The sequence below is a fragment of the Oxyura jamaicensis genome, chromosome 1 (assembly GCF_011077185.1).
Source record: "Oxyura jamaicensis isolate SHBP4307 breed ruddy duck chromosome 1, BPBGC_Ojam_1.0, whole genome shotgun sequence".
Lineage (NCBI taxonomy): Eukaryota > Metazoa > Chordata > Aves > Anseriformes > Anatidae > Oxyura > Oxyura jamaicensis.
This window is the reverse complement of record NC_048893.1, coordinates 91906630-91929454: the sequence shown is the minus strand read 5'-3', so window position 1 is coordinate 91929454 and position 22825 is coordinate 91906630. Positions and strand designations below refer to the sequence as shown.

The window sequence follows — 22825 nt, the reverse complement described above, 5'->3', positions numbered from 1 at the left end:
TTTAGAGCTTTTTAAGATGAAGATAAATGTATTATAAAAGAATGGAGAAAGATTACAGAATTCAAGAAAGTTGTCTCCTACATTCACCCTTAACTTAACAGAGGGACAGGACTGTTCCCTCTCACAGCTCTTGCTCCTATTGCTCTAGCCAGGTGTAAGAAAATTCCAAAACTGAACCCTGACTGAGTTTAAAAGGACACTTCCTCAATGTCCTATAACCAAAGACGGCTACTGACAAGATCAAAAGATCAGAGCCAAGAGGTGCAGACTACATGAAGCTTCCTCCTCAGGAGACGTGGCCACAGCCATCTTGCTGCAAAGGTGCCTGCACCCACCATGAGAAGCCTTGAGCAAGTCCCTGACCAGAGGATTGGCCACATACGTGATCATCAACTTCTTGACAGGCCTTTTGTAGCAATTGCACAACTTTTAATATTTTTTATTATTATTTTTTTTTATTTTTTTTATTTTTCCTTCCAGTGAACTGTCACTATGCCACAGAATTTTCCTTTTCCTCAGTTAGACCTGACTTAGATTTTCCAGGTGAATAAAGACAACCCCGTCACACACCTCCTGGAAAATCAAAGTCCCGGAGAAAAAAGTCAACCCCATTCCCATGGCTCAATAAAGCAAGCAAGAAAAAGAAAACAAACAAACAAAACACTTAGCAGGGGGAGAAATGCAAGACAAAGTGCAACAGGGAGCACCCACTTCGGGCCCAGTTACCAGCCTGCACTGCCAGCAAAACTCCCTGTTAGATTTGTCCTTAGCTTTCTTTCCCCACTGTTATTTCCTCTGTACACAGGCTTCACACGAGGCTGCTGGGAGCCTCGGGGTGTAGCACATTGCCTCCATCGCCTACTACTACCTAGGCTTTGGTATTTTTTTTTGGTAGTGGTAACACTAGCTCAGAACATTCCTGTAGTGTAAACTTTGAAAATGCACTCTGCTTCCATTTGCTTACAAAGTTAACCTGCTTCGCACCACTTGCATTGACAGCAGGAGAATAGAGCCGTCCATTGTGCTTCAAGTTCTTCTTTTTTCTTTTTTGTTTGTTTTTTCCAGACCTATTCAAAACTGGCAACATTTTATAACCTTTGATACTATTTGTTAAATACTAAACATATGAATAAGCCCATGTGAAATATAATCTCTAAAGAGTTACCGTCAAACTGTTCATAGAGATAAGCTGACAGACAAGCATGAGAAAATAATAAAGAAACCTCAGAACAACAGTTAGGATGTTATTCACCCACAGTAAAAACTTCTGATCCCCTTGGTCGCCTGCTTGTTTGTTCTTTGGAACGTGATCTGTACCTGCTTTGCACTCTTCTCCCCCAGCTAACAGACCTTTGCAATGTGAAGCCAAACTCAACAGCAGTAGCATGTAGCATTTTATGGCACTGTATTTCACTGGCTGGTTTTGTGCATTATGAAGACAAATACACATATCAGTTTTACATGTTCTGCTTTTGGATGTCATTTGCTGTTCTCGTACTATACTGAGAAAGAAAAATAGATCAATAATATGCTCCTTACTGTACAACATTTTGCTTGTATGCTGCCAGATCCCCCCTTTCATTTGCTCTCTAGTTCTGTTGCGCTGGTAAGCAGAAACCTACAGAAGCATTTCACAATTTAACATTCAACTAAAAAGTAAAAGGAGTTACAAAAACACACATAAGTATGTATTTTATTGACTCCAAACCCAGCTTCCACTCCAGAAGAACAACTTGTAAAAAAATAAAAATACATTATCTCTACAATCTTCCTATGCTTAATAAGAGTTTCTTGCCAGCTTTGTGCCTTATCTCCCCTCTGAAAATCCTTTTCATTCTCATGTCAAGTCTACTTCAGAAACAGACTGATTTCTTTTTTTTAAAAAAAAAATATATATATAATAATTTAAACATTAGAAGCAAACATTTTTAAAAACTCTCCAAAAACAAACAAAACAAACAAACAAACAAAACCTCAAACTAAAAAAAAAACCTGAAGAGCAAGTGCGAACCCCACTGAGTGGAGAAGTCTGACGTACCACCGCCTGGAGCAGCAGTCACTTTGCCTGCATCCCACAGGGCACAAAATACCCCTGGGGAAGGTCTGCCTCCTTTCATAGCCCTTTCCCATGAAGGCAAAGAGGAAACCTAGATTGCAGTTCTGGGGAAGTCTGGAAAAAAAGAAAAAGAGGTTTCTTCCTTTGACAATTATGGAGAAAAATTCCCCAATTGTGAGGGCTGCTGGGCTGCAGCTAGTTCCCCTTTCCCTGCACTCACCAGATCAGTTATTACTAAGCATTATGAGGTTTAAAAAAGCTTTTTTTTCTATGACAAGAATTGGGTTTATTCATTCTCAGCTCACCCACTCTCTTTCCTTTCAGATGACTCGGCTTGTTGGCCACAGGGAGGAGAAGGGAAGGGAGGGAAGACACAAGGCACTTTGTTTTTACACCCCTTTCTAGGAAAGGCTGGTGGAGGTGAGGGCTGGCAGTCTCCTGGTGCCTGATGGCTCAGAACTTACAGCCCCTGGCACCAGAGTTACAAATATGGACCAGCTGCAGATGTGCTCTCCTGAGCCCTTTGCAAGAGTGTTCAGATCCCTAAAAATCACAACAGCAGCATCCTCGCCCCAAGTGCCTGCTGCCTCCCTCCACCCACAGGCAGCACCCCCCAAGTCAGTGGCCCCACAAAACACCATGCTGCCTCAGGCAGCCCCCACCCAGCTTTGAACCTCTGATATTAACATATGAGAAAGGAGTAAACGCAGCATAGAAAATGCAAACCACAAGGTTTCGTTATGCAGTTCCACATAGCCAAGAGTCTTAGCTTCTCAAATAAATATTTCACAGTTTTTCTACAAAACGGAATATGGTTGTATAACAAAATAAATAAATATATATTATAAAAAGTCTTTTTTTTCTGTATTTCCTTTGTTGTGATCTCACAGCAGGTTTACTTGACAGTCCAATGTGTCCACGTGTTGGGTGTGCAGGATCTCAGCTGTTAGGCGGCGCGGCGGCACCCTGCTTGCCAACAAGCACGGACTGTCCACATGCCTTCTCCTTGGCACATACAGGAAGGACCTAGCAGAAGAGATTTTTTTATTTTACTTTTTGAAAAATATATGGACGTTTTAAGTGCAGGGGTGCAGATTTGGCCTGCCTGCATTAGCAAATGGGGTTTTGCACCTGTTGGTGCTAGAGCATGGTAGGTAAAGTTTTGCTTCTCACAACCCCCTCTGCAGACTTCAGCTTAGATTTAGGGATAGCATGTGTGGAAGAAATGCATTGTAGTTCTTGCCACTGCCTTTTTTTTTTTTTTTTTTTTTTTTTCTCCCCAAAACATGCATTAAAAGCAAGAGTGCACACCTCATGTGCATCCTGCAAGGAGGCTGAGATGCCTTCAGCACAGAACAGGACTGGGACTTGGTCAAGCTGCAGCGTGCTGCTGGGTTTGCTCCTGCCTTGAACTTGCATCTTTCACAGCACCCCATGGGCTCATGTGTGCCCGTGTTTCCCATCCTGAGCACCACACAGTGGCACACTCTTCCTCAAGAGCCCCTGTTCTGTTCAAGACGCTTCCTTGAAGGCATGGTTTGGCCGTGCTGTACATAGGTGGGTCGTTTTAAGAGATGCAGAAGAGCGGTGTAAGGGTATGGTTGCCACCTGAACTTTGCTGTTCCCCGGCAAGGGAACAAAGACCTACCCAGCCGGGCCGGGCCAGGTTTCTCTCCGGGTCATGTAGGTGCCTCAGGCAGCAGCGAAGGAAGCAGGCGAGGAGAAGGAGGGAAATCAGAGGGACCATCACCCCCACGATGGTGGCCACAGACGGTGCCACGGCGCTATCCTGACCTGTGGGGAAAGCAAGTGGATGCTCAGGCAAGCTTGTACGTGAAGAAAACCAAACAAAACTAACCCTGTTTGGACATCCCTTAGTTGATCCCCAGGCTCAGAAGGAGCTAATGAGGCACCATGAGCATGTGCAAGCACGTACACAAGAAGTACCACCTATGTCTGGGGCACACCACAGCAACCCTGATGGGTACCAACTGCTGCATCATCTGCCTGTCCCTCCCCATCCCAGCTGCTTTTCAGGGGCCTTCCCCACCAGACCCCCCGCCCTCGAAAGGGCTTCTGATCTACCCCACAAGATGTTTCCACATCTCCTGCTCCAAGGCAGGAGAGGGGCTGTGTACTGACCCTGTGCCAGGCTGTCCTTGGGCAGGGCCAGGGTCACGTTCAGAGACGGGTGCTGGATCACGCAGGCGATGGGGTACTCCAGGAGGATTTTGGAGTGGGTGTGGGTGAAGTTGCTGATGACAGTGACTGTCTGGTTGCCGAGCCTGACGTGGTACTCCCTTGGTTTCTGCAACAGCGTGCTGGGGAGGCGCCAGGAGATTTTTGGAGCTGGCTTCCCTGTTGCTGAGCAGCTCATCCCCACCACTTTCTCAGAGTCTTCAGATATGTCTGGACTGGGTATAAACTTGGCTTCCACTTTGGGGTCCGAGATGGCTGTAAAACATATAGCAGCAAAGTCTGTTAATTTCTGCTTACATTTATGCCAAGAGCACTTGTATTTACTGTTATTTTAGAATCACTGAAAATCCTGAGCTGCAAAGGACCCACAAAGATCACCGACCCCAACTCCCGGCTCCACACAGACCACTCAAAAATCAAACCCTATGTCTGAGAGCATTGTCTTAGAGGGCAACTTTGATACTTGACCTTTCCTCCCATTCACTTAAGCCCTGGTAGAGACAAATGAACATGACAGTGATCAGAAAACAATCCTGAAAATGAAGAACTTGGCAAAAACAGAGGGCTAGAGAGTAGAACCATACAAGTTTCAAATCCCCTATTAAGAGCAGCACAGCAGCACCCCAGCCAAGGAGCAGCGATGAAAACAACAGGTAGTGAAACCACACATCCTCCTCTCTCTGAAAGGTTTGAACAGCTTCAGTGAGTCAAGGTGCTTGTTTTATCCCTTGAACTCATCTGCAAGATTAGATTTACTGCTCTTTAAGATGTGCAGGCTTGAGCACCAAAGGACTAAATACATCTTCTAATGCAAGACAGTAAGTGAATTTGTGTGTGGTTACACTGCAGGATTTCAGCTGTGGAGGTTTTATACTCATACATCTTTTCTTCCCTCTGGGTTGTCATGGTATCCCTCAATACTTTTGTTAAAGATAATTTTTCCAAGCTCCTTCTCACCCTAGAACATTTGCAGATGCTGTCATATTTAGTCAGCAGATGGGATGAACCATGGGCACCATTCATACCTACTTACTTGCTTGAAGCCCACTTGCGGATTCCTATTTATATGAACTGGTTTGGCAGGGAATAAAGAAGGGGGAAGAGCACAGGGAGTTGTCTTCATCCTGGGTAGAACGCCAGAGAAGATCTGAACACCTGAGGACACATCTGTCCCCAGATCAGGGCAATCTATTCCCAAGAAAGCAGAAAGAAATGCAGGGATGCTGAGCTCTTCCACTGTGGAAAGTAGTGAAAACAAGCTGTTTGGTGTTGGAGTGAAATCTTTGGGAGTCTGACAGCACAAACTCTTAGTAGGCAACAGGACAATGGAAAAGGTGCCCAAACCTTACTTTTTTTCTTTTTCTTTTTTCTTTTTTCTCTGTTTTTTTAACTCTCAGTGTGAAATTTGTGTGCTGAACTTTAAGCAAAATCAACTGTTTACTCCTCAGTCATAAAGTCATAGAATAATTGAGGTTGGAAAGGACATCTGGAGGCCACCTAGTCCAAGCTCCTGATCAAAGTCAGTCTAGTTAGCTCAGGCTGCTCACACAAAGACTCATAAAGGCACATAACTCCATTTGGGAGTGCCATCTCCCAAACACAAAGGTTCCAGGTGGCAGTTCACCAGCCTGCCCTCTACTTCAGTGCACAAGCTGATGGCATAGGCATGATAGAAATCTATCATCATGCTGATGGCATGATGATAGAAATCATATTCTACCGCTGCCTGCCTGTTTATGATAACACTACTTTTTAAAACCATTTAAGTGCAGTGGTATCTTTAGTTTCATTCAGGTTTGAGTTAATATGGATGCCCTGTGATTTAACAATTGTCTATTAGTATATTTAGTAGCACTGTACGCATATATTATTTTCATAACAAAAATAACAAGTCAGCAAAACAGTCATGCTGAAATTGACTTTTGTCACAACACTAGAAAACATATCGCTATTATTCAGAAATTCTGAATTTAAACAAAATATTATGTTTATTCTTACAATAAAAAATGTTGTGTTTTTTTTCCCCATTTGAGCACTAAATGAAGGTTTGCACATGAATGAGATCAAATGATCCTGTTAAAGGGGGAAAAGGCACATGGTAGCTGCATAATGGCACCCATAGCCCCCTCATAAAATCTCATATGCACCTCATGAGGCTGTCTGGATCGCCCAAGTCAAAACTGCCAGCAAGACATTTTATACCATCAGCTTTTCTCTTTTTCTGTGGCTATGCATCATTATTTTACTATGTCTGTGACTACTTAGAAGAATGAAATGGATATTTCTCTCTCTCTCTCTTTTTTTTTTTTTTTTTTTTTTTTATCACCGACAGACAGAAACTCAAACCCTACTGAACTGATGAAACCCCACTGGCAGTGCTCTGAGAGAAACAAGCAGAGCATTTAGGGGGATTTCAGCTGGAACTTCTCAAAATCTCCCGTGTTTGAAACGACACAAATAGTCACAAACAGTTTATGTTTTGATTAATAAATGATCTCTGAACTTCTTCTTTCACTCACGGGATCCATAAAAATAACATATCCACCCACAGAGTTAACTTAAAATATTAGGTTGCGACATCCAAAAGCAGTAAAGGAAAATTGCCACAGATATTTCCCTTGAGAGGGTTTTAACTGGAGCACAGGTGTTAAAAAGCAGGGAAAGGTGTTAAAAAGCAGGGAAGGCAGACTGGCACCATTGCTGCCATCTGGCAACCTCAAATCTTAACAGAGTCCAAAAGATTAAGGTGAACCTTGGCTTATAAAGGCACACAGAGGGGGGTGAGAAAAATTGCTCAGCATCATATCTTGGCAGGCACACATGCATCCCAGATCCCCTCTTCTCACTAGGCAGTCCTCTGCCTTCCCACATCGGACCCTCGGGAATGTTTATTATGTGGGAAAATCTTGCATGGTTGCTCTTCCCCTTGTGGTGTCTGTAACAGATGCACAATCAAAGCCTATAATGACCTGTTTTTGCAGTAAAGTCCTGCTGTGCTGTTTGGTAGTGTGTGCACGCTGTTGAGGTTTGATTAACATGCTTAAATTAACTTCTGCTTTTCTCTTTCAACAAAATATTTGTTTCCAGTGAAAAACTACCCACAGGACACGTTGTGCTCAGGTGCACATGATGGACGTTTTCAGGAATTAGAGTATGCCTCGTAAGTACCTTAAGATTTTATGGGTAATCAGCAGCAACTTCTCTGCCTTAGTCTTCCTGTCTAAGAAATGGCGATGGCTCTTCTCCACTGTGCTGGAGCCCTCCAGGTGGATGGGGCTATCTACCGGCAGGCAAAAGGTGTCTGACCCAGCAAGCCTTGCCCAGCCTCAAGTGACACATCACCTCTCTCCATACCTGGTAACTCTAGTCCCTTTCTGGGTTTAGACCCTTTATGGCAACAAAGGTCAGCAAAGTGTTTCTAATGCAAAACGTGGAGGGAAGAGAAGCCGGCAGTTCAAAAGAAACCCACCAAGCACACTTGAAAATACTCTGTGCCAAAAGGGCTTTTGGTACGGGGTAGAAAACTGCTGCTGGTTCTTCACCTTGCCACTTTCAGCCAGGCAGGTCTGGGATTCCTGCTGCCTGTACCTGTGTTGCTTTTCCCAGCACCGTTTCTGGCTCTGACTGAGGTTTCACTTCCCCGCGCTACACCGCGCGGGTCCTGGAAGAACCCTCTGGTGAAGGCTGTTGTAATCAGGCAATAACCAGCCTGTAAACTCCCTGGCCATCCCCGCTGGATGGCAGATGCATGCCAGTGGCTCATCTGTGGCTGACAGCATTGTCAGCTGGCTTGCTCACCTTGCCCAGCATCCCTGCGCCCTGGCACATCCCTGCCTGCTTCACCCTCCCAGCCTGCATGGCTAGGAAGTTAATCCCTTTGTTACCAGCTGGGGAACAGGGGGATATACCTGCAACTTTTAAACAGCACGGTCTAAATTAGCTTTAAGGAGAGCTTTTGCTTACATACTCAGAGCTCTGTGAAGGGGTGAATCATAGCCACAGGGCTGGTGATTTGGGGAAAATTTCCCACGCTTGGATCGAAAACAGACAAGATGAACGAAAGCCAATCTAACCTCGTGTTTAGATTCACATGGTAAACAGAAAAGGATTTCTCTGCTAGTCACTTGTATATTTTCCTGTAATGCCTAACTCAGCATTTACTGTCCAAATGACTCAGGGTCGGGCAACTGCACCTTCCCCCTCATATCTGAAACATCGAGAGGATTTCTCCCACTAATTTCTCCTTTCCGCTCTAGGATCTTTCCCCAGAGAGAGGAAAAAGGACTTCTATATCAGGCCTGGTTTTCCCCTGTGTTTCCTCCTCTCTTTCCCCTTTTGCTTAAGTCATTATTCCCCTATAAGCCAGGGTGGCCTGTCTTTTTTTCCAGGACTCCTGGCATGAGATTTAACTCTCTCCTTGAAGCTAGCTGATGCTGATCTGCACAAGGAACAGAAGGGGAAGAGCCCCCGAGTGGCCCTGACAGAGCAGTGGGGCCGGGGGCTGGCGGTCACCGGGAGCTGGGGGCTGTGGTGGGGCCAGCTGCCAGCCTGGCACTGAGCCCAGGGAACTCTGAGGAAGCTGTAGGGCACACACCAGCTGCTTTGTTGGCTTAAAGGGGAAGAAAAAAGAAGAAGTGTTCAACGGTGCCTTCCCATCAGAAGTAAAACCATCGAGGGATGGAGAGCCAGAGAGGAAACCAAGCCACCTTTCCCTCATAGACTTAGCAACCAACAGGGATCAGGAAAGGCTTTTTCCTGGGGGGAACAGCCTGGTCCTCAAAAAGACAACAGCCCGTCCGCGATTACGGTACCTTACCGTAAACCTTGAGGCATGTCCTGCCTGTGATGGCCCCCGAGGGAAAGGTGTTGAAGATGCACTTGTAGCATCCTTCATCTTGCAGGGTGACCCTGTGAAGGGAGATGGCTGAAGTCTGCAACCCGCTGTCTGTGAAGCTCACATGGCCATCGTAGTCCTTTGCTATCTTCTGGCCATTGATGGTACTGTAAGTTGCTATGTTGCTTTCGGCCCCGTCCACCTCCTTCTGCCAGGTCACTTGTATCACGTCTTCGTTTGTGGCCAGCTGGCATGAGAAAGTAACGTTCCCGCCTGCCTGGACCGACTGCACCTTCATGTGTGTCACCTGCACGGAGCCTGGGGAGAAGCGGGACTGTGCTCAGCACCTCTCACCACCCCAGCAGGTGCCCCGTGCCCCAGCCCTCACCCCGCTGCCAAGGGAAAGCCAGGAACATGATTCAGAGGAGTTGCCCTGGGAGTCTGGCTGGAGGTGAAACCTCTCACACCACATCCTACAGCCTGATACCTGCTCTGTGGTTAGAGATCTCCTGGGAGAAGGAAAAAATAAACACTCTCCTCTTCCAATTCAGTGACACAGGTGGGAATACTATTAAGGGACAGGCAAGTGAAGCAGATGCTCCCAGGTTTGATAGCTCAGCCCCACAGTGCTCTGACTCTTAGGATAATAGCTTTTAGAGTCTACCTGGGTACATCTGCAAAGGAAGGGAGATAGCGGCAGGAAGAGTTACAGCAATGAAAACATATAATTCAGTTTATGAGAAAGCAAATGATTGTTTTTAAAGAGAAGTGGAGTTCCCTGCAGTGCCCAGAGGTACACTTGTCCACCCAGGGCATGTCTCAACTGCCTGGCATGGCTTGCCCAGGCAGAGCTGTGCAGGACACACAGAAGCCAGCCAGGAATTTTGCTGTTCAGACCTCAGGAGCACCACAGGCAGAATTCAAACTATTGCCATAGAAGCTATTTTGGAACAAACTCAGGCTTTTCTACATGATTATTAATTATGAAAACAAATGTAACATGCTCACATTTCCAGTGGTCTGAACCTAGAAGCACCCTGTCCATCATTGCAAATAATTCCATCATAGCTACAGAAAATCATTGCCATGCTCTGGCAAAAATCTCAGCCAAACTGGGAGATGAAATCCAATTTCAGTCCTGAGTCACGGTGGTTTACAACATGGAGAATGTAAATAGAGCCACACATTTGCGGCTCTACAAATTCACCAACGTTAAATTAAGGAGCGGATGCTGTCTTTGTCCCCTGAGGTATGCCAACCCGTTGCAGCACTGAAGGAGAAGGAAATAGAGACCAGGAGTTTACCTGAAGCGAGGCTCCAGAGGCTGGAGAGGAGCAGGCAGATGGCTATCATTTCAGCTGTGCGTCCCCGAGACTAGCGAGCGACTGACTGACTGATCCATCACAATGCAGCTTCCTCTTTTTTATACGCCTCGCTCTTACTCTACGGACATTCCCGATATGCACATACGGTAAGAGATGCCTCATAAACCCCTGCCTCACGTGCACCCAGCTGAACAACAAAAATTTGGGGGGACAAAACGACAAGTGTCAGAGACAGAAACCAAACATTTCCCAGTTGCACCACTGGGCAGGTAGGCTTTACAAGGCTGGGTTTTTCTGAAGCACTTTCTTGTGAGGTGTTTGCAATAAAATACCTCAAATAAAGGTGCCTGAGTGAGGGTTGGGTGGTGTCAGGGCCAAGCGTGGGGCAGGAGAATTGGGGTTGGAGGCGCTGCTGAGGTCCAGGAGCTGCCGCTGCCACCAGCTCAGTGCCTCTGCCAGGCAGGGAGCACGGAGGCAGCCGGGCCCAGATCCCCTGAGTCACTGTGTTTGTGCCTTTTTTTGCTTCATCATCTCTGCCTCTGCATTTCTCTTTTTCTGCCAGCCAGGATTGCATTACCGCAACCAACACAAATCTCGGTCCCTGTATTGCTCACGTACCCTTCAGTGGGGTAAGCGGCCAGCGGGACCTCATTTGCTAATCAAACTTTTACTGGCACACTGAGCCTCCTGTTTCTGTTTTCTAGCTGGGTGGGTTGTGTTTTTGTAAATGATGATGACGCTGAACAACTGAGAGTGCATTAAAAATGTTTTCATTTATTTGAATCACTGTACGGGCTAGCCTTGGATCATGTTAGTGCTTGTGGGAAGCCAATGGGCTCAAGCCATAATGTGACAAAAAATCATCAGGCGTGCTCACACACAGTTCCTACTATCAGCTTTCAAGTGGTAATTAATTACCAGGAAAATAAATAAGTAAATAAATACAGAAACAGGCCAAAAGCAAGGATGCAAAATCTACAAAAAAATACTTTGTGGGAGGTTTTCCAGACCATTTTGCAGCTCTTATACAATCAAGAGCTCTACCAGGTAAGGCAGAGGAGAAAACTGCCAGCCTTGAAATGTAGACCTCAGATTCGCAGGCAAACGTTTAACTTCTGGTCCTCACCCTCAGAACTGAAAAGCTCTGAGGATCTGCTGGAACTATGTCCAAAGCTTCCTGTCAGGGCAACAGTGATGTGTAGATCCCCTCCAGGCTTTGGTGGCACGCTCACGTCAGCTCTATTACGATTTTGAAACACCGACAGAAGAACTTCCGAAAGCCTGCAGACACTTTTGGTGCCTTCCCAGCTGAAGCTCACCACTTAGCGATCACTAAAGGAAGTGCACTTTGCGTAAACGAAATACGAGCCCAGTTTACACATCTTTCTACTCGTCGGAATAGAACCTGGCTCACAACTTTAAACACACAGCAACAGGAACGTCAGGTCCCGCTCCTCAACCCCACCACTGATATCAGTTTATATTTTTAAGTGCACTTATTCAGACATTTCCCAAACTTAGCTGTTTGCCAGTCAAATCCCATGCTCTCCTGCTTCAGCTGCACAGCAGCTTCATTTCTCGGAACGGCACCCAATTTCTGGGCTTCAAGTGTTCTACAAAACACAGTGAGAATTTGGAAATGATCAGGCAGAAGACGGTTCTGCAATCACGTCTCGAAAAACACTGATTCATGTTCTTCCCTTCCTGCTGCACTGGGATGGTTTCTCCAGTTCCAAGTAAATCAAAAAAGGGTATACAGGAATTAATTGCACAGTCACTAAGTGACAGCATTTCCACACAGCCCCAGTGACTAATGGCATTGATAAATCACAAGTCTGAACTTCTGGAAAATGCTGCTGACCAGAGCCACTCACACATAACTGTAGATTCAGCTCTCACAATCAGACCAAAACACGGCTGTTTTATTTATAACCAGGAAAAAACAGATTAATAAGCAGGTCACCTACCTCGTCAGCAGGTTCAGTGCCACTTCTCAAGGTGCTGCCTATAAATGGAGCAAAACAGAGGGAGATGGCTTCACTCACTGCTGAATTTTAGTGACTTTGGAGGTCAGTACACCACAGGTAGCACGGCTGTACGAGCAGCAGCACCTGCTGCTACTAATGGGAAACAGCTTGCCAAAGGCCATCGAATGTGCCTGGTGCTGCTTACCACCACCATGAATAATGCAGATGTGAGACATAGTGTGGGACCATGCGGCACAGAAACACCAGAGAGGGGTTGCTTAGCTGAGACCTGACCCGTGGCAGAGCATAATTATCTGCAAAATGGCACGTTACCAGGGGACAGCACACATGAAAATGTCTGGTTAACCACCCACTGCTATGTGCCTCTGTGCTTTGGGCAACATTGCTGCAGACACCTGATGCCTTTTTACATATACTCATATGCTTTTCTTTTTTTTTTTTTTTTTTTTTTTTTTTTCTCGGTGGGGGTGGACAATAAAGTGTGAATTATAAGATTACTGAACCATCAGCCCTCCAATTTGTATTTTTGGTTTTGTAATTTTCTTCTCCTTATAGCTCTGGAGGAAGAAAAATGGATATTAAGAAAAATAGAGAGAGAGAGAGAGAGAGAGAGAGAGAGAGGAGAAAGAAAATCTAGCTTACATTGGAAAGATCTAGCAGCAAATATGGTTTTGGGGCGTCCAAAGGGCTTGTTTTTTACCTTTTGTTTCATCGTGACTTTTCTCAGTGGCCAAGCACTCTGATTTCTTCTTGAGAGCACTCCACATCCCCACATTGCTGTTTCAGTTCAGGGATCCTAAAGGGAGTCCATGCTGCAGCCCGTCAGCCTCCTCGTGGGGGCCACCAGCAGCAGCATGCTCTAGCTCGCCTTGGCTTCTCAGGAAACCACGTCAATCATTCATCCTCCCCTTCTCCTTTCCCCACCTCCACACGTCAAGTGGTTGTCTGTGGTGGAGGCTTTTTTTTTTTTTAAGTTTTTTTTTTTTTTTTTTTTGGTGTACAGTATCTGGGTGGGAGAGATAAGGAGCTTGTACAGCCATTGAGTCTCCTTTGGTAACATATCCAGTACAGAAAATTCAGACAGCAGGGAAACCACGCCAAAAGCTGGTTACCAAGGGTGCAGAGATCCAGTGGGAGGATGGGAAACTGCCTGCCAAAAACAAGGTAGGTTCAATGCCATTTTGTGTTTAATTGCTAAGGAATAGGGCTAAGAGAGTGATTTCAAAATGGGAGAAAGTAGGAGATACCTGTGATGAAACAACCTTAAGGGACCAGGTAAGGTACCACAAGAAGTCCTTTGATTAAACAAAAGTAATTTAGCAAGCAAGTTAAGATGAATGACGTAGTTCTTCGTATGTCAAAGAGCATTGCCTCGGGCTCTTCTTTACGGAGGAGACCTCATCCATAGGTTTCAGCACTGAGTCCACTGAGGCAGGGAAGGACATTACAGTCGGAGAGCACAAGGGGCAGAGTCCTTGTCATCTGCTCTGGCCTTCCTGGCGGGAAAATCCTATTTAGAAACTCACCCTAGTTTCATCCATTGCATTGCACCTCATAAAGACAGCCTTTTACATACACTGCATACAAATAAATGATTTTTATAATGTACATCAATACACAGTATTTATGTGCAGCAGTGGTTATAACTAGATTGTCTCCTATTGAGCTGTGAAGACAGAGGAGGACCCACCCCCATAAAACCAGCTGCCTCAAACCCCCCGAGAAGTAGCTGATAGCTAACACAAACAGCAGGTTTGCTCTGGGAAAGTGGTGGGTCATGTGCTGTCTTAGAGCAACGTGGGATTTCCAAGGATGCCCATCCCCACATGCATAGGCAAAGATGCCTGAAAAGGCAACCCTGCTTGGAGGACTCTTCAAGCCAGATGTCCAGCCCCTCTTTCCACTGCCTTGCTGGGTATTCGTGTGTCAGACTTGCTGCTGCTTAAAACTCCCTCAGTTCTCAACCTGTGCCTTTGCACTTCCAAGGAACAATCACCAGGGCTCTCTGGTAACATGGCTCCCAGGAAGCACAACCGAAAAAACACTGCATGGACTGATGGTTTCCTTGGAGGCTCATGGAGAGGAAAATCCCCTCTCAGTCCCGCTGTGGTCTCAGTGGATGAACGAAAAAATCATGCAGCCTCTAAGTACTGTTCCCTGACAGCTTGCTCAGTCTTAAGGGGCTTGAAACTAGATGATCTTTAAGGTCCTTTTCAACCCATGCCATTCTATGATTCTTCAGGAGCTCAGATGAGGCACTCAGGTTGCCACAATTAAACTTTCTGCTCATTTCCGAAATGAGGGCATCCCTCACTTCCCTGCAGCCCAGAGGCCACTTTAAGTGGCCTTGAGGGGAAACAAAGTCCCCAAACCTTGAAGTCCTGCCCTCAGTGGCAGTTTGAGTTGAGAATGACTAAGCTCGCGTGAAGCTGGTGGGTCCTAACCTGTGCCTGTATGGTCTCAGCCCTGTGCTCCTGGCTCCCAAACTTGCTGAATCCCCGTGTTTTAAGTGCTTAGGTGGATAGGACTCCTGCTGCTTTTGAAAACAATCCTGACTCCTTTTCAGAAGCAGGAACCAGGACACGTTGATCAAGGTGTTCCTAAGGCAGATCTTTCCTGCTAGGTGGTGGTGGGGCCCCGAAGCCCGTTTCCCCCACCGAAGGGGAGAGGATGGTCTCCGCAGCAAAGGGTGGCACCTCACCTTCAGAAACTGCTCTGCATCAAACTGCTACCCGAAGAGGTAGGTGGCAGAGTGTTAACGGGCTGCCCTCCCAGGACAGGGAGCATCTGCAGCCCATCTCATCCCGGCCAGGTTGGTCAGCAGCACCTGCTTGCCCTCAGCTTCTCCTAGCGGGTCACTCCTCAGTCACAGCCGCCTGGTTGCTGATAAATCTGTCTCCTTCTGAAAAATCACAGAAGTTCAGAGGGGTGGTTATTTTTTTTGTGTTGTTCAGAAAACTATCCTTCCCGTGCAGTGACTCAACATCCTGGTACAGCTCTGCTGCACTGTGCAGGTTCAGCCCCAGCTGCGCCCCGTCCCCAACCCCATCAGAGCTGGTACACATCTCCTGGCAGTCTGTCCATCCACGCCACCCCGACCCTGCCTCCCTGGCAGCGTGTGGCACTGCGGAAGGGCTGAACCCATAGCATAGCACTAAGGTCTCCCCAAGGTCTCTCCTGCGGTAGGAGCTAGGCCTCCAAAAGTCCTCCCCATACCCTTTAGTTCCGCATTCACAGCTTATATTGTTACAAACCTAAATTTCTAAGGAGTCAGGAGTATGCAGTCACGCCACCCAGCTGTCCACACTTCAGCTGAGTAGCTTCAGCCAGGTCTGGAAAAAAAATAAAGCAGAGGGGTACCAGCAGATGGTGTTTAGTTTTTGGGATCTGGCAGTTTTATGTCAGATGTGTTTGGCTTAAGGAAACAGGTAGGAGGAAAACTATTTCTGGACCACAAACTGTTGAGGGAGAGCAAGCTAGACTGAGAGAAGGGCTGCAGTGGCTGCGCACTGAAGTCCTCTCTCCTGAAGGCTCATGCTGTAACGACCCACAACATCATAGGACCAGAGGAGCATTGTATTTCTGAAAGCACAAGAGGAGTGTGCAGGAAGAAATTATGTCATGCTAGCTGCCGAGCTTAGGAAGCATAGGAAATAAATGAGACCTAGGACTCATGTTTATTAAGGAAAGTATCAACAGCAGCAGAGAATGGTGGCATTGACTATTTACCTTAGGTCCTGGGAAAGAAAAATACAATGCAAATATTCAATTAGTTATTCATCACTCCTTTCAAATGTATGTGCAGCCTTACCAGAAGCATATGTATTATGAAGCCTGCTGCTTCATCCCATCTATTCAGAGAGCTTACTTTTCAGTGGCACTTCTATATTTGTCTTGACCACTTCCCCTGTGTGACAGACCCTGGAGCCTGTACAAGAGCTCAGACAGCTTCTCTGCACAGTGCAAAGCACAACTAGAAAACCAAAATGAATTCTGTTTTTATTTTAATAACTGAATCACATTTCTTCTGTTTTAAGACTGCTGGCCAGAACTATTTCCCAACATTTTCACTGATAAAGCAGTATTTATAATTGCCTACAAAACCAAACAAATTTAAAAAACAAACAAACAAACAAAAAAAAACAAACAAACAAACAAAAAAAACATTGCCCCAAGCCCTTCCAACCACAGACAAGTCAGGGTCTCCTTCTGTAACTCAGCACCTGCCTCTAAGGAGGTAGCATGTCTGTATTATGAGCATGGATGATGAGAAACATTTTTAATGCTTAGACCACGTGACTTACTTTCCCACAGTATTCCACATAATTGACTAAATAAGATCGTTTTACATAAGGGTTGTGTAGCAGTTCACAGGTCTAATTCTCTACAGAAACGTGGTATTTATCCTTTGACCATCCAGGAGAAGAGCTATCCAAGCCTGGTGGCTGGTATCACTTCTCCTTCTGAGCAAGAAACTGAAATATCAGAAGCAAATTGAATATAAACAAGAAACAGATGAATAAATTGATGGGGAAGCAAAAATACTTGCATCAAATTTACGTCAAATCACAGTTACAATATATTCCTGCTATGAATTTTGTGTACTGTAAATATATCTAACACATATATGCACAGTTTTATTTAAAATGTGCCTCATGGGACTTCTAGGACCAAACTGCATGAAGCCTTCATGCTGATGTCTCCTGCTAAGTTAGAGAAGTTAATGCTCAGTGCAGGCTGTATGAAATTCAAAGAAAACCAGGTAAGCCATCAGAAATGAAATAAGGTCAGCTTTATCTTTATTCCCAGCTGCATTATGAGAACTAAATTTTCCCCCTGAAAGGGAAGTTGGGAAGTTATGCTCGCTAATATTTGTGAAACTTCCTGCTGCCCCAGTAAGAACACCACTTCTATGTGCAGGAAGAAATTATGTCATGCTAGCTGCCGAGCTTAGGAAGCATAGGAAATAAATGAGACCTAGGACTCATGTTTATTAAGGAAAGTATTTACCTTAAGGAAACTATTTACCTTAGGTCCTGGGAAAGAAAAATACAATGCAAATATTCAATTAGAGTTATTCAATTAGACTTATAATTCAAATGAATGACTACGCTGGTGCTTGAGAGCATTTCCTGACTTAATATGACTTGGCAGCTTTGTATTCCCTGAGTACATTTGTACATTTTTAGTACGCATGTAAACTTAACACTTCGATATCAATGCCACGTAGTAAAATGCTTGTGAATTACTTTACAGGCATTTTACAAGCACAGGATTGCAAAACATCAGCAATGGCATGAACCTAGCTGTTACAACCAAAAAAAAAAAAAATGGTAACAGAGGAAGTCAGGCATAATTTGAAGGACTTGAAACATGCCAGATTTCTTAAATTTATACAAGTTCAACCTTCTGATCAAAACAGTAAAGCTTACTTCAGCTGCCACTTATCAGGTCTCTCAGGGACTGGCCTGCTGCTGCCCTAGCCGTCACCCCGTGCCTCCAGCCTGTGCTGGACAATCGCCTTCTTCTTGTTCCTTTCGGTTTGTACAGGGACACGCCAGCGGGCAGATTGATCTGAATAACCTGTGGGGGGAAGGGGACAGTTTTCTCATCTCTCTTCCCTCTATTTCTTGCTCACCCATCCATCTGGAGCTGTTTAATACAGACAAGTCCAGAAAGGCTGATTGCTCTCCAAAACCATGAACTTTGCTGTGCTTAGCACAAACAGCATCACTGTCACTGCTGCAGCCCAGCCACAGGCCTGTGACTTGTGCTTCTCCTCCCATGGGCCACCCCTGCTCCCCCATCAGGTCCTTGTGCCTCCAAAATGCCATACAAAGGGCACCTGGGGGTTTGCAGTGGAGAGCAAGGTCCAACCAGGACCAGGCCTAAACCCCTGCCCTTGTGTCCCCATTCCAGGTGGGAGATGAGCATCCCTAGGAGGAGGAAGATGTACTCTGACAAAGAAAGTAAGTAAAGGTGCTCCTCCAGCACCCCAGAGGCGACGGGGCGAGGGAGGGGGCGTGGGGTGCCCTCAGCCACCCAGCAGCACTGCAGCCCCAACCACGGGGTGCTCCCACATGAGTGTGCTTCCCCTCTTGGGACTGCTCTCAGAAACACAGGGCAGAGAGATGTGCTTCAGTTTGGGCAATAAGTTCTCCAGGCTTTACATCTAAACATCTGCCTAGAATCGCACCTCCTTGCGCTTTGGTATTTAATGGTTGAAAGATTAAAAACAAAGAGGAAATCTGGGGACTGAGGAAATCAGGTGTTCTGCTAATAAAATTGCTTTGGCATATTAAATATGTGAATAGGGAAGACTCATGTAGTTGCTGGAATCATACACATTCAAATGAATCACAGGACCTTGATTTTGGTTTGGATTGTTAGTTACCCTTTCTGTCCGAGGTAAAGCAATTCACGTAGCGATGGTTTAACATGCAGTACTGCTTTCAGGAGCTGAGTGCTTGCTCACTCATTAATCATGCGCATTAACGATCTTGTGGCAGCGTCAAGGCAGCACAATGCTATTTGGCACCACTGCCAGATCCCTACTTGGCAGGTTTAACGTGACAATGAGAGGCTGATGCCTTCCCTCCAGCCAGGTTGCAAAGCAAGAACACTGCAAGTTCTGCCACCTTAGGCAGAATTGAAAGCTCAGCTCTGAAACTTCGTAGGAGCAAACAATAGCTCAACCAACTTCCTTGCAATAACGTGTTAAGTAGCTAAAAATAAAGCTGTGAACACGGGTGATGCAAACAACCCCTTGCCACTTAGATGCCCACAGGACAGAGAGGCCAATTTCCCGACAAACCCGGGCTACTGAACCAACGAGGTTATTCACCTAGGTTTCATTATGGTCAATGAGCAGTACAGCACTGTAAGCACATGTGAAACCAAAGGAAAGATAAATCTTTGCCAGCCGTCAGATGTCTCTAGCCCTTGGAGGTCAATCCCTTGCTGCAACCTGTGCCCCACAAGCTCACGACTTTGCACAGCCTGCAGCCAAGCCTGAGCAAGCCCCGCGCTGCAGGAAGCCCCACTCTGTCCCCTCTCCACCCCTTCTCCCCCCCACCCAGGGCACATTGCCCACCCGTGCCTCACTGCTCGCCCTGCCTTGTGTCCTGAAGCCATGCCGAGGACCCGCAATCACCTGTTTGCTTCTTCTCTCCCCAGCTCAGACCGACAGCTGCCCGCCGAGCGCTGCCCAGGTAATGACTCAAGCTGGATGCTTTTGTTGCTCTGCCCCGGGGGCTAGGCCAGAGACATGCCCCTGTCTGAAAAATGAGGTGCCCACCATCGTCCCTCGTTAGAGATATAATCCCACCATCAATGCATTCCCCCAGGAGCCAGAAAAACAGCTCAAGCCTCTGGTCCAAGTAAACTGATGCATGTATGCTCAAAGGGTGGGATGAAGCCCCGCTCTAGGGCCCCCAGTGCAGAGCATAACGCTGCCTGGCCCCGGTCCCACAGCTCGGGGGCTTGTGCCTCCTCATCCTGCCCTTGGTGAGTGGCCCCAGCCACCAGGCAATGTGTGGCTGTGGGGATATTCCTCCCACCTCAACTTCATGCCCTTCTCCCCTCGGCTGCCTGCTAGCCCGAGTGACCTCTCTTGCCTGCAGCTGCACCGAAATTGGCATGTTTTCCAGAAGAAAAAAAAAAAAATAGTTTCGGTTTCAGCATGACATCTTTTAATAAAAAGCTGTTTATCTGGACAATTGCCAACACAATTTAGTAACAAAAGAAGTCCTTGGTTGAAAGACTAAGGGAGATTTAATACTTGGAAAAGTTAAAAGGCTTTGGTTAATCTTTCCACTGTAAAAAAAATAGTGATGAATGGCTAAATCACTGCTGGAACAGAATAAGGTTCCTCTTGCCAATGTCTCCCTGCCTCTAGGAAAAAAGCCTCAAAGCACACACTGTCAAGCTGACCGTTCAGTTTCAGTTTCTTATAAACCAGAAGGGATCAAATGGCTGCACTGCAGGAGAGGGCACGCAGGAAGGACTGGCATGATGCCACATGGCTTGGTAAATCTTGTTTCACTGTTCTGGGGTCAGATTCAGGAGCTCAGGTAAGGCACCCTGAGGTAGTCTGAGGGGCAACCATCCCTTGGTGCATGCCTACTCATCTGCCCAGATTCAGCTCTCTGAAGGCAAAAAGCAGGGGAGCAGCCCCCTGTCAGTTGAAACACTCGACTGTCTCTCACACTCATGTTTTGGGGTTCGCATGCCAGGCTCTGAGCACAGCACCTGAGTGAGTACCTGTGGTCTGCTACCTCCGCTAAGAAAACAATTAATCTTAGCAGAGGGTAACTGATGTTGTGCCTTAAATCACCAATCATGACCAATCAAAAGCCCTGTGTACTGCAGAGCAAAGCGCTGCCATTTACAAACCACCCTATTTTCATACATAAAAAAAAATAATAAAAAAAAAAAATGACAGTGGTAAAGCAAAAGTTGTTGCCCTGCAGATACGTGGGTGTTTAACAGAAAATTTTAAGAAGGTGGTTGGGAAAGATGGCAGAAAAGAGTGTGATTAAATGAGCTCATCATTTGTGCAAGCGTGGGGTGAGCTGTGGGGGCAGAGACGAGGAGGGGTGGAACTCTAATGGGGAACCTGCCAAGGAGCTGTCTCACTTTGAAACTCCACCCCAAGTGAAAGCCACAGAGCAAGGTTTGGAGACAATCTTGGGAGGGTCTTCAGAACAATATGAAAGTCGTTCCTTCCCTGTTTTAAACTCAGTGTGCAGATAGTGAAAGACTCAAACAAAATCCCAGGAGTCTTCACACTCATTCCTCCTGCACTGTCAGCGTGTGGGACAAATCACCCCACCTCTACACTTCGGTCCCCACTGAGAAGAGGTGGATGACAACAGCCTGTCAAAATGTGTAGGCTGAAAGCACTCTGGAAAATGTAACTACAAGTAAGGCTTGGGTAGCCCAGTGTGTTGGAAAGTACAAGAGGCAGCCCAGCCTTCACTTGGTGGATTTGGAGCCAGTTAGTCACAAAAATAAAGAGCCTACCATTTCTCATTTTGCAGGCACATGAAGAGAAATGCCTGCTGCCCTTCCAGTTCTTTGTAATAGTGGCTAGGGGAGGGGAGAGCCTGGCATCTGCAGGTAGATAGGGAAGACAGGGCCTTTTCTTAAGCAAGTCCTTCCTGATTCCTCCACTCTTTAAAATTTCTGTAATCTCTGAACCTCAAAAATTCTATAAAGCCCCAACAATAAACTCAGGATTTATTTTCAAAATGCTGTTTCCTGAAGGTCAGGAGATCTTTCACACCAAGCTGAATCCAAATAGACAACATGACTCATACAACCTGGGGAAAATCTGAGACAGATTCCACAGAAATGATGTCCTAATGACAATTTCTCACTTCTAGGTTTGAAAAACAAAAGATAACCCCTTGGGTTTATTAGCCCATGGAGCAGAGACCTCTGTTCCACTGAAAGAACATGAAAGGTAGCTGCAAATGTCAACATGAACTCAGCAACCCCCACTTAAAAGTACTGCTATTACTCCAGACAATAGCAGGTGCCACTATAAAAGCAGTATTTACTCACTGTCTTTATTACCCAGTTCAAATCAAGAGCATCAGAACAATAAACATTTTAACTTCCGGCCCCAAATACTTTATCAGTTCACATCATCTCTTTAGACTTAATGAGTCATCCTACAACCCATTTAAGATGCACAGTCACCCAAAGCACATTAGTGAACAAAATCAGGAGGCAAAAGGAGGGACAAGTCTAAACAGAGCTGGGAAGGCATTTACTTACACAATCTTACCTTCTCCTTTGTTAATGAATGGTTCTTCCTTCTCCTCCTGTTTTGAAGGAGCTTGTTAGATGAGGGCCACCATGGCATGGGCAGCCATCATTGCGTCTCCATCACTGCATCTCCGCAGGTGCCTGGCTGTATGAGCCATGGTCTCTATCCCCTCCAGGGCAGGCTGGCAGGGGATGGATGAAGGCCTCACGTGTGTTAGGTTTCAGTAAGTCATTCTGCACGTGCACAACAAGGTGTCTACAAGCGTGAGATGATGGAGAGGGCAAGTTCCCAAGCGTGTCCCTCTCAGCCCACAGCACTGCTTGAAGAGCCTTCAAATGCAGGCAGCTCTGAAGCACAGCTTGTCTCCTCTTCTGTGCGTGGTGACAGAGCACGGTGGCTCAAGGGGAGGTAAAACAGATGCTTTGATTTCTATTTAAATTCAGAAGTCAAGAACAGAAATGCTGGAGCTAGAAACTGTCCAGGCCAAAGGAGTTAAGTGTCTCATTTAAGTGCTAGGGAGCTGCCAAATCCTGCAGCTAAATTGAGGTGAGGCCATTGTGCGTACACAGAATAGTGAGCCCCTCACCCAAGAAAAAGGGTTAGATTGAGTTTAAGGAGAAGGCAGGACAGAACATACTATTCAGAAGC

At 46.1% G+C, this 22825-nt stretch overlaps 1 protein-coding gene across 6 annotated transcripts; it reads right to left on the bottom strand.

The window, feature by feature from the left end:
* Positions 1 to 1548: 1548 nt before the first annotated feature.
* Positions 1549 to 22279, bottom strand: LOC118160437 (OX-2 membrane glycoprotein-like). Of its 6 annotated transcripts, XM_035315160.1 has the most exons (7): positions 22196 to 22279; positions 15657 to 15734; positions 13103 to 13548; positions 9072 to 9407; positions 4199 to 4510; positions 3705 to 3850; positions 1549 to 3082 (listed from the first exon to the last, which is right to left on the bottom strand). In XM_035315160.1, the coding sequence occupies exons 3-7, from the start codon at positions 13167 to 13169 to the stop codon at positions 2996 to 2998; spliced, it is 948 nt and encodes a 315-aa protein (XP_035171051.1). In that variant the 5' UTR covers positions 13170 to 13548; positions 15657 to 15734; positions 22196 to 22279; the 3' UTR covers positions 1549 to 2995. The 6 variants fall into 6 exon arrangements, with proteins under 6 accessions (XP_035171051.1, XP_035171052.1, XP_035171053.1 ...); XM_035315161.1 differs by lacking the exon at positions 22196 to 22279 and having other exon boundaries at positions 15657 to 15998; XM_035315162.1 differs by lacking the exons at positions 15657 to 15734; positions 22196 to 22279 and adding an exon at positions 10394 to 10601 and having other exon boundaries at positions 13103 to 15643.
* Between the last annotated feature and the right edge of the window lie 546 nt (positions 22280 to 22825).